Source organism: Schistocerca gregaria, chromosome X (assembly GCF_023897955.1).
Source record: "Schistocerca gregaria isolate iqSchGreg1 chromosome X, iqSchGreg1.2, whole genome shotgun sequence".
Taxonomy (NCBI): Eukaryota; Metazoa; Arthropoda; class Insecta; order Orthoptera; family Acrididae; genus Schistocerca; species Schistocerca gregaria.
This window is the reverse complement of record NC_064931.1, coordinates 532,446,513-532,457,649: the sequence shown is the minus strand read 5'-3', so window position 1 is coordinate 532,457,649 and position 11,137 is coordinate 532,446,513. Positions and strand designations below refer to the sequence as shown.

The window sequence follows — 11,137 nt, the reverse complement described above, 5'->3', positions numbered from 1 at the left end:
ATGTAGGTTGCAGTAAGTACTGGGAGATGAAGAAGATTGTACAGGATAGAGTAGCATGGAGAGCTGCATCAAACCAGTCTCAGGACTGAAGTCAACAACATCAACAACAATTTGATAAGATAATCTCTATACAAGAAGATGAATGAACATTCATTTTCATTCTATTGCTCCAGCAAACCACAGCCGAACATAATCAATGCTGACACTCACTACTCTGGGAATTGTTATTGTCTGACAGTTGGAACGACACTATCACTTCTAGCAGCAAGAAAACAGCTTCAGGAATAACGTCTGTTTTTAATTATTTTTCTAATTGACTAACGAAATAATTATTATATTTTTGCTTTAGGATAACTTATCGAGAGAAATGCACGATCGTGAAATAAATGTAAAAACAGTCGAACCTCACTGGTTCTGTCACGTCAGATACAACATATTCATAACGAAATACTTTAGAATATGTGTATAGCTACAGCTTATACCACTTTAACTAAGAGAATAATAAACACATACTTTATGCCTGAAAAGCAAGTCTTTCTGTTGTGGTTCTTATTTATGATTGGCACTTTCCTTGACACGCAACAATTTTGAGTGGAGTCTGATGACTCACATGTTATTACACTACACTCGGCTTTCCAACTCATGAATGTTTTTATAAACGTAACTGCTTTTGCTTAAAAACCGAATATGTTGAAGATTCTTGCTGTTTGTGACCCAGATGTAGTAACAATAGTGGAAGTGTTGCTGAAGTTTTCTCGGGTCTCCAGCCGGGTGGTAGCGTTGATGTCTCGCGACGTTTCGTGAAGTGTCATATTACCCATCTTCTGGCGAAGTGTCGAGATTCGCGGAGAGCGGGCTATTTATATGCGCGGTAACCCCTCGTCTCTGTTGACCAGTTTCTCGTGAATCCTTATTTCTTTGATTCTTTGATAACACTTTCCCAAAAGCGAGATGCTCGGCACAGTACCTTCGTGTTTTCGAAGTTGAAGTGTGTTCTTCATTGATGCTGTGTTTGGCTGTGGCTGATTTTTCTGTGTGGCCTTGTCGCACACATGTGATATGTTCTTTGCGGCGTTTTGATATGCAGTGTTGTGTTTGCCCAATGTGTTGCTTTCCGCATTCGCATAGTATACTGTATACTCCTGGTGTGTTAAGGGTCAGTGCGTCTTTGGCAGAACCTAGGAGCTCCCTCGTCTTCGGTGGTGGTCGGAGAATGGTTTTGATCTTGTTTTTTCCTAGAAGTCGCGCAATTTTGGCCGAGAGCGGACCCACATAAGGAACAAAAGAGAGTCGTTTATCTTCTTCTCCTTCATTCTTTTCTTCTGGGGTTCTCACTTCTTCCTTCTTCCTTTTAAGCGCCCTGTTGATCTGCGTTTTACTGTAGCCATTTTGTTGGAAGACTTCCCTCAGGCGTTGCAGCTGTTTGTCTTTGTGCTGAATGGTGGTAGCTTGTTGCATGAAGGTATAGATCTGTGTGTGTCTTCTTCTTATGTACTGCAGGGCCTAGTGATCCATCTGCCTTACTCTTAATTAAAATATCAAGGAAGGGGAGGCATCCATTTTCCTCCATTTCCATTGTAAATTTGATTTTCGGATGGATGCTGTTGAGGTGTTCAAGAAACTCATCTAGCGCCTGTTTGCCTTGTCCCCACACGACAAAAGTGTCGTCGACATAGCGGAAGAAGTGCTCAGGTGTCTGTCTGGCAGTCTGAAGGGCCACCTGCTCGAAATGGCCCATATAGAGGTTTGCAATCGCAGGAGCCAATGGGGAGCCCATCGCCACACCGTCGATCTGCTCGAAGAATTCCCCATTGCACTGAAAGTACGTGGTTGTTAGTGCGTGTTCGAAGAGGCTGACTGTTTGTCGTTCAAAATGCTGGCCTAAAAGTGCCAAGGAGTCTTGAAGAGGCACTTTCGTGAAAAGCGACGTCACGTCCAAGCTCACGAGTAGGTCCTCCCTTTGTAGTCGCATGTCCCTGAACATTTTTACGAATTCAGCCGAGTTTCTCACATGGTGGCTGCAGTGTCTCACAAGGGGTTTGAGCAGTGTCGCTAGGTGTTTAGCAAGTTCGTAACTGTGAGAGTTGATGGAGTCCACAATCGGTCTCAGAGGTACCCCTTCCTCATGGATCTTGGGGAGTCCATAGAGGCGTGGTATCGCTGGAGCTCTGGGGTACAGTCGCTTCTTCATTTGCTCTGGTAAGTCCTATTTCTTCAGTAGATCTATCGTCTTTCTACTCATCGTCAGGTGTCTCGACAGGAAGCAATTGATCGGCGTCTTAGGGAGCACGGAACATTCCAGCCTATGACTCGCGACCGGGGAAGACCTAGAACGACGAGGACACCTGCAATGGACGAGGCAATTCGTCGTGCAGTTGACGATAATCCTAATGTCAGCGTCAGAGAAGTTGCTGCTGTACAAGGTAACGTTGACCACGTCAGTGTATGGAGAGTGCTACGGGAGAACCAATTGTTTCCGTACCATGTACAGTGTGTGCAGGCGCTATCAGCAGCTGATTGGCCTCCACGGGTACACTTCTGCGAATGGTTTATCCAACAATGTGTCAATCCTCATTTCAGTGCAAATGTTCTCTTTATGGATGAGGCTTCATTCCAGCGTGATCAGATTCTAAATTTTCACAATCAACACGTGTGGGCTGATGAGAATCCGCACGCAGTTGCGCAATCACGTCATCAGCACAGATTTTCTGTGAACGTTTGGGCAGGTATTGTTGGTGATGTCTTGATTGGGCCCCACGTTCTTCCACCTACGTTCAATGGAGCACGTTATCATGATGTCATTCAGGATATTCTACCTGTGCTGGTAGAACATGTGCCTTTACAAGTACGAGACAACATGTGGTTCATGCACGATGGAGTTCCTGGACATTTCAGTCGAAGTGTTCGTATGCTTCTCAACAACAGATTTGGTGACCGATGGATTGGTAGAGGCGGACCAATTCCATGGCCTCCACGCTCTCCTGACCTCAACCCTCTCTCGTGCTCGTATTGTGGACAGCTGTGATACAATACGCCATTCTCCAGGGCTGCATCAGCGCATCAGGGATTCCTTGCAATGGAGGGTGGATGCATGTTTCCTCGCTAACGGAGGATATTTTTAACATTTCCTGTAACAAAGTGTTTGAAGTCACGCTGGTACGTTCTGTTGCTGTGTGTTTCCATTCCATGATTAAACTGATTTGAAGAGAAGTAATAAAATGAGCTCCTACATGGAAAGTAAGCGTTTGCGGACACACGTCCACATAACATATTTTCTTTCTTTGTGTGTGAGGAATGTTTCCTGAAAGTTTGGCCATACCTTTTTGTAACACCCTGTATAATAACTCCTAACTGCTTCGACAAGCCTTACAACATAATAATTGGAAGTAGGGAGCAGTGGGAGAAAACAGTTCGACACTGTACGGGCGACATCGTTTGGTTCACCGATGGGTCGAAAACAGATCAAAGCGTTGGAGCAGGGCTGTATGGGGTTCAGCCAAGACTGGAGAGCAGCATCTCTCTAGGGAAACTGGCCTCTGTATTCCAAGCCGAAATTACTGCAATCAGGGCATGTATGGAGGAGAATATGAGTAGGTGCTACAATGATCGCAGCATCTACATCTATTCAGACAGCCAGGCAGCCCTGAAATCATTGGCAGCTCCTGCAACAAGATCTAAGATTGTTGCAAATTGCCACGGGGCTCTGGTGGAGCTATGGGGAAGCAATAGGATGTACCCAGTGTGGGTCCCTGGCCACTCAGAGATCTGTGGCAATGAACAAGCCGATAGATTGGCTAGGATGGGGCTAACAACTCCATTTATTGGACTGGAGCTTGTCTTGACAATCACCAAGCCTATGATCTAATTAGAACTACGGAACTGGCTTAGGAAACATCATGTAGGATATTGGACCAAGGTCCGTAAACAAAAACATGGTAAGGTAATTATGCCCAAGCCATTTTTTAAAAGAAGCTCTGTAATCTTGGCATTGAACAGGAAAGAGATCAAACTCATGACTGGACTGATGACCGGCCATGGGAACTTCAAAAAACACCTACACACAATGGCTATAATGGAAGAGGACCTTAAATGTAGGATCTGTGATGAGGGTGAAGAAACTGCATCACACCTAATCTTTGGATGCATGGCATTGGAGAGTAAAAGATACAGACTCTTTGGGACAATTAGATCTGAAGAAATTGTATCTAACAAAAAACTGGTAGTGAGACTCCTTGCACTATTTAAGGCCACTGGTTGGCTTTACGTGATATACAGGGAGCGATACCGCGCAATAAACCTAGTTTCGGTGTGGGCAGTAGCGGGTTAGACATAAGCTGTTTTCGCTCTCCTGTTAAAATCAAATCAAATCAATCTCTCAGCTGTGACTTCGTAAACTGATATTTCGGTAATTTTCAGATCTGTCAGTACCTGCTGTCTTTTAAATTCGAATTATTATATTTTTCTTGAAGTCTGAGGATATTTCGCCTGTTTCATACATCTTGCACAACAGATGGAAGAGTTTTGTCGTGGCTGGCTCTCTCAAGGCTATCATTAGCTGTAACGGAATGTTGTCTACTCCTGGGGTGAGTAGGATTGTCACGACTGTATATGTTAGACTGTATTAAACCTACAACCACCAGAATCAATTACCTTCATTCAGTTGCTCTCATAGACTGGTTTCACTCTAAAGAGTGAATGAATAATTCAATCGATACCCAAAATTACAGCCAAATGAGTCGATTGTTTCTTAAAATTTGACTGGATCGATTGTTTTCATTGAGTTTTGCATATCACTATTCTTGTAGCCAGCAAAATATTCAGATCTGTCCCGATGGTATATGTGTGATGTCGAATCAGACGTAAAAAATGTCTCACTGCCTGTATATAGTACATGAATAAGCAGTTACAACAGTTGTGGGCCAGCTTGCCTCATGAGAGGATACAATAGCTTTGTGACACCCCCACCAACAGAACCACTAGATGCATCCAGGCCAAGGGCGTAATGTCATGCTAATAAGCAGGCTCATACAGTCAAGTTCTTTCGAAATTTGGCTCGATCTTACAAGCACTGAAATAATATCACATACTTTCTCAACCACTGAAGTTTCATTTCATTTCCTTTCCCTTTTTGACAACTTCAGTTTTCGTCAGGCAGAGTTTCGCCGGCCGCTGTGGCCGAGCGGATTAGTCGCTTCAGTCCAGAACCGCGCTGCTGCTACGGTCGCATGATGTCCTTAGGTTAGTTAGGTTTAAGTAGTTCTAAGTCCAGGGGATGATGACCTCAGATGTTAAGTCCCATACTGCTTAGAGCCATTTTGAGGCTGTGTTTCTTTCCCTTATATGGTCCATGTATTGCTGAATATTTCTCTGCTCAATACTCTGGGCTTACCAGCTATCGTGGTTCTGGCAAGCACATGTTCACAAGCCTAAGGAAACAACAGACACTATGTGTGTGTTTAACAAGTCTTTTCTTTAAGCATTTTTGAGTGTTACTTTTAAAGGCACGGTGTGCCGATTTTGCTACAAGTTTCTGTTTTATTGCAAAAGATGCTATGTTGTTTGTGTGTATTTTGTTTTATACTTTCCGATTTTGGTGAAACATTTTGTGACTGCCTCCCACACTTAGAGTTCCCATGGCGATGCCGCAAAACAGACTAGGAGTACATGTAGATCTTTATATCTGCAGACAGAACCCAGAGCTTAGCTCTTACCTACCCTCATAATATCAGTGTACAGAGCGACATCACAGGAGTATAATACACACAACTAAACTATAATCCAGTGTAATTTTTCCTTTCACCTTTATCACAGGACTTTATTAATTGTAATATAATATCATAAAGGTAATAACAAAACTACTGTACTTTCGAATTACCAATTGTATTTTACTATGTGTGAGACATTGCGTATTGCTCTAATAGGATAATGACAAATAAAATTATTATTACTGCATGTTGTCTACACAGTTACATAACTTTGGTGATATTTTCTGATTTATTTGTAATCAAAACTGTGATATATTTTGATGACATTATTTGTCTTCAGTTTTTGTCTTTGAGGTTTTAAATAATAATCAAATTGTTTCATAGTTTAAATGTCTATAAATAGTCAATACTTCACCTTATCTGTCTAGTATGAGTCATACTAACGTCTTCCTTCTCCTTGGCTCGATGAGCTACCTCCTTAATAGATTTCGTAATGGACAACATTGTGTGCAGTGTGATAACATTGAGATATAATCGTAACTCCTCTCACACATCTGTATATTTCATTGAATTCATTTCAATACTAACAATAGTAGGCGCACCTACATTCAGTATTATATCACCCTATCTTCATAATATGAATTTGAATATCGCGTTGAACACAATAAATGCCCGTCCACACACAAAGATCTGTCTGCGTAAAAACCTGCGCATATCGCATCTGCGCAGACAGATCGTTGTATAACAGTAGGGATTTGTGCACAGATACGAAAAGCCCATGGCATCGTGTGGAGCCCGCCGCAAATCTGGTGCGCGAAATGTGTCTGCCGCGTCCACACTGAATTTGAAACATGTTTTCGCTATATGATGTGGACACCGTTTGCAAAGCTGTCTAGAAACATGTCTTCAAATGTTTCGGAACATGGAAACATCTATCCATAGAAGTGTCCGTACAGAGATCAAAGGAAACGATGTCTCATGCCAGCTACCTCACGTCACCACTACAAGGCGGTAGTGTACGTTTTCTTGTCGCACTGTGCAGTCTGCTGTTTACAGTTGTACCACGTTGTTTTGTAATGGTGTTATCAAGCTTTCCAAGAGAAAAGTAGAATGGGCGAGAGAGCAGATTGTAGAATTGATGTCATTGTACCAGGTGGAGGAACGTTTATGGAATATTAGAAACAAAACACACGATGCATTGCTTAGAATTGCTGCAATTTTTCAGATAAAGAAAGAGTGCGTCGAAAAAAATAACAGTCCCTTGCCCTGGCGTATGGACGAGGAACGAGAACGGTCGGGCAGGGGTGCTGACACGGTACACAAAAGTAGTTGGTTTGGATATGCGCTGCTGCAGATCCTCAACGATGTTCGCGAGCCGAAGAAACAACAGATGCAGTGGGAAAAAGGTCCAAAACTATATGTTGCTTTTCTTTATTTGTATTTTGTACTACAGAGTAATATTCATCTATTGTTATTTTGTTACGATACACTTCCTCCTCATGGGCTTAAAAAATAACCTGAAAAATCCTATCAAAATTGTTTGTTCATGTTGGAAGCATTCCCTGGTATATTCTGAGGTGCAGTAAAAATCGATGCAGCGTCATCTGGTCTCCATGTGCCTGCGACCATCTCACCTTTCTGTATATCGTAGGAACCAAAGCTATGTTATGCGTTATACCACTTTCTTGCTCCAGCATTATGTCTTAAAATATTGTAGAGACACGCAACTGTAAATGTGTTTGTTCATGCCTTCTCTGGCTGCAGCAACATTGGTTTTCAGAACAGACGAAAAGTAGAAGCTATGATGCTGAATGTGTTCTCGACAACTATTCTTGCCCTTCAAAATCGGTAATTAAAAGTTCTTTCCTTCGAACCTTTATCATGCCGTCCTGCGTACAGTTTCATAATACTTTCCTGTAGCGGAGAAGCGTTAACTACCACAAGAACGTATGGTATGGCTTTTGTCCCTCCAAAGAAGCTTTCAGCTTGTGGCAACTTCAGGTCCTTTTTGTCATTTAGTTCACTTATGGTCAGCCGGCCGATGTGGCCGAGCGGTTCTAGGGGCTACACTCTGGAACCGCGCGACCGCTACGTTGGCAGGTTCGAATCCTGCCTTGGGAATTGATGTGTGTGATGTCCTTAGGTTAGTTAGGTTTAAGTTGTTCTAATTTCTAGGGGACTGATGACCCTCAGAAGTTAAGTCCCATAGTGCTCAGAGCCATTTGAACTTATGGTCAAGTTTTTGAATACACCACCATCGAAAATTCTTTCTCGGCAGCCCAATATCTACGTACGAATAGTTGTAGCAAGAGTCAATGACAACAAGCAGCACAATGTTAAATGACTCCCAACAACAACACGGCACTATAAGATTATGCACTTCCTATCAATTGCTCTCACACAACGGGGCAATGATGGATTTGGGAGAACTTACATAATGTTTCACGCCATCGTTTACAGTCGCTGGCATATGAAAGAAAGAAATTTCATTTCAGATTTTAGCAGAGGAATTTTGTTTGGAGAAATTGAAGGCGAAGAGGCCGTTGCTGGCCTCCAACATCAACTCCTCCACCTTTCTAGTAAGACGAGCGGTTGGGAAGCAGGACAGTAGAGCACATAATGTTGTCACAGAATTACTAAAGAACGTTCTTAAGAGATAAGAAGACAAAGCGCCACTACACTGCAGTCGTTCTGTGAAACCTGCTGCAATCACAGCGAGCGAGAGCAATAATGAAGCTAACGATTATAGTAACGCAAGAAGAAGTAGATCATTTAGAACGTTTGCAGTCGTCAGTGGGTTAAATGTGTCAGGGGAATCAACTGGAAGTGTTGATTCTCCTGTCACATTAATAAGCAATGCCGACACTGACGACACAGTCAAGAATTATTTTTAATGATATGCGAGATGATTCCTAAAGAATAAAAATGACGTATATTTACCTGTGCTTTTCAGTTACTTGCCTTTACCTACTCCTTCAGTACTCCCATCAGCACTCCACAAACTTCAGGTACTATTTCAGATCTAGCTTCCTTCGAAATGTGAAATAATAGGCCAGGGTCTGAAATGAATTTCCTGTTGCCAGTAAACGAAGAGTAACAAAAAGTCTTTGGTTGACTGTAATTGTCTTCCTGAAATATGTGTCTTAAAAAAAAAAGTGCTACTATATCTGTCAGAAATTCAAAATTGGTATATAACATCCGAGTGAAGTTACGGAAATCAGAGTCGTCTTCAGTATTTAGTTACCGTAACAAGTTATATCCGCCAGTTGTTCTATAGTGCGTTTTCGCCCACTTTCCGTTCACGTTCCAGTACTGTCCGCCCCGATAGCTGAATGGTCAGCGTGAAGAATTGCCGTCTTCAGGGGCCCAGGTTCTATTCCTGGCTGGGTTGGGGATTTTCTCCTCTCAGGAACTGGTTGTTCTGTTGTTTTCATTATCATTTCATCCCCATCCGGCGCGCAGGACGCCCAATGTGGCGTCGAATGTAATAAGACCTGCACCAAGGCGGCCGGATCTGCCCTGTAAGGGGCCACCCGGCCAGTGAAGCTACACGCTAATTTTTCCACCTTCCAGTATTAACAGTACAGCGCCACATATGATTAGTTTCCTCGTCAATAGACATCGCAGTAGACAAATAACATTGCTGATGTTGTGAATGCACAACGAAACATCTTTCCCGCTAATGTGGACAATACCAGAGACAAGAAGTTGGAAACGTTTGCGAAACACAGCAGGAAACAATGTTTCCAACAGAAACATGTTTCCAGTGGCAATGACTACGCCACTCTACTACAACTTCGGTATTTTAGTTGCCTTCGTGAAATCCTCTTTCAGGGCATCGTAAATAACTTCACATGCCCTGTTGCCAGGTATCTTAGCGTCAGACGCATATGTGCTGTAATTGCTCTCCTCATATTTTTCAGTATTATATGAGAGATTGTGAGCCATTTTGCTTGGTCTTGCTGATTCTTGCATTTGTTTGCAACAGAAGCTGCGATCACAGACCATATCTGAATGTCCTCTATTACGAATTTCTGAATAAAGGAAATTAACTTTTGAGATTGCGGCAGCCTAATCGCTTGCCGCTGCATTTCTTTTAGAGACCGACACACGGTGGGCGAGCAACGGATGTGAACTTTTGTCATTTGAACACATCATATCTGCAGCAAATTTTTAACTGCACAGATTTTTGTACAGGTATTTGCGCAAGCATATCGTTGCCAGCGGGCTGGTTTTCAATTTATGTCATTTATACGTAACATCAAGAACATGCTTTCACGAGACTTATTTGAAGAATTGGTCACAAAAGTTACCAGTCCATAGACTAACATCCAATTCTGAGTTCGTTATTAAGCAACTGAAAATATTTGATTTTCTGAAACAAATGTGTGTTTGTTTACATACTGACACGTATACATATCTAGATGAAACTCTTTGCCATATGGTTTGACGTTTCTTAATGTGGTCTCTTTATGCTGGTGTTTGTTATGTTTATATTGTTTCGAAATAATCTGCGATGAAAGTTATAGATTCTTAAATTTTTAGTGACTAATAATGTGTGATGAGGGAAGTGATTGTACGGATATTTCAGAATTCAGACCTGGTGAAAGGTGGCCGCCCGTTGGTGCTAATGAACTCGATGACGAAACAGTTTCATGTGGACAGAACGATTGCAGGTGAGCGTCTGCTAGCCCTACTAAGAAATGAAAACGTTTACTCGGTTTAGTATCTTTTGTAATTCTGTTAGTAACCTAATACAGAGCCATGACGGGCGTCGCGGATGCGTAATTTCGTTTTTTAATAATTCGGCTGGATGAAGTATTGTATTTATTAACACCGTGTTTTCTTAAACTGTTTTTCTTTTAAAAGAAATTTTAAAAAACGCAGCATATGAATGACGATCGTAGATATTGCCAAGCCTCGATACTGCTCACATTACCTTTGTAATCGCGAAAAGACTATACAGAATTGTTGAATTGCACATTGCTTCATTCAACACGAATGAAATTAAGCTTAATGATAAGCTCAGACAGGCAGGTACTAGAGGTGCTAAAATATTACAAGATTCTCTTAAAGGTACAGTGAAAAATAATGTCAGTATGTCACAAGATTCGCATAAAATTACAGTCAAAAGCAATGTTAGTATATTTAAGCAGAATATCAGGGGACTAGAAAACAAAGTAGATGAGCAACTTATTTGTGTAGAAGTTTTAGAAACTGAGGTTGGAATATATGTTCTATGCATGTCTGAACATCATATAGTCACTGGTACGGAAAGGGTAAATGTAGGTGAATATTAGCTTCCAGCACATGTAAATAGACACACAACACGGAGAGAGGAAGAGTTGCCATATGTGTTAAAACTTCTCATAGTCTGAAAAATTTAGAAACAAAAAAATTGTATAGAGGAACATATAGAAGCAAGTGTATGT

At 41.8% G+C, this 11,137-nt stretch overlaps 1 protein-coding gene across 1 annotated transcript in view; it reads left to right on the top strand.

Annotated features, from left to right (window-relative positions):
* The first annotated feature begins 10,114 nt into the window (after window positions 1-10,114).
* LOC126297653 (RUN domain-containing protein 1) overlaps window positions 10,115-11,137 on the top strand; it is a 162,405-nt gene continuing 161,382 nt past the window's right edge. The window contains exon 1 of the mRNA XM_049988736.1: window positions 10,115-10,381. Within this exon, the coding sequence (XP_049844693.1) occupies window positions 10,260-10,381 (122 nt within the window). The 5' untranslated portion in view covers window positions 10,115-10,259. The remainder of the gene's footprint in view (window positions 10,382-11,137) is intronic.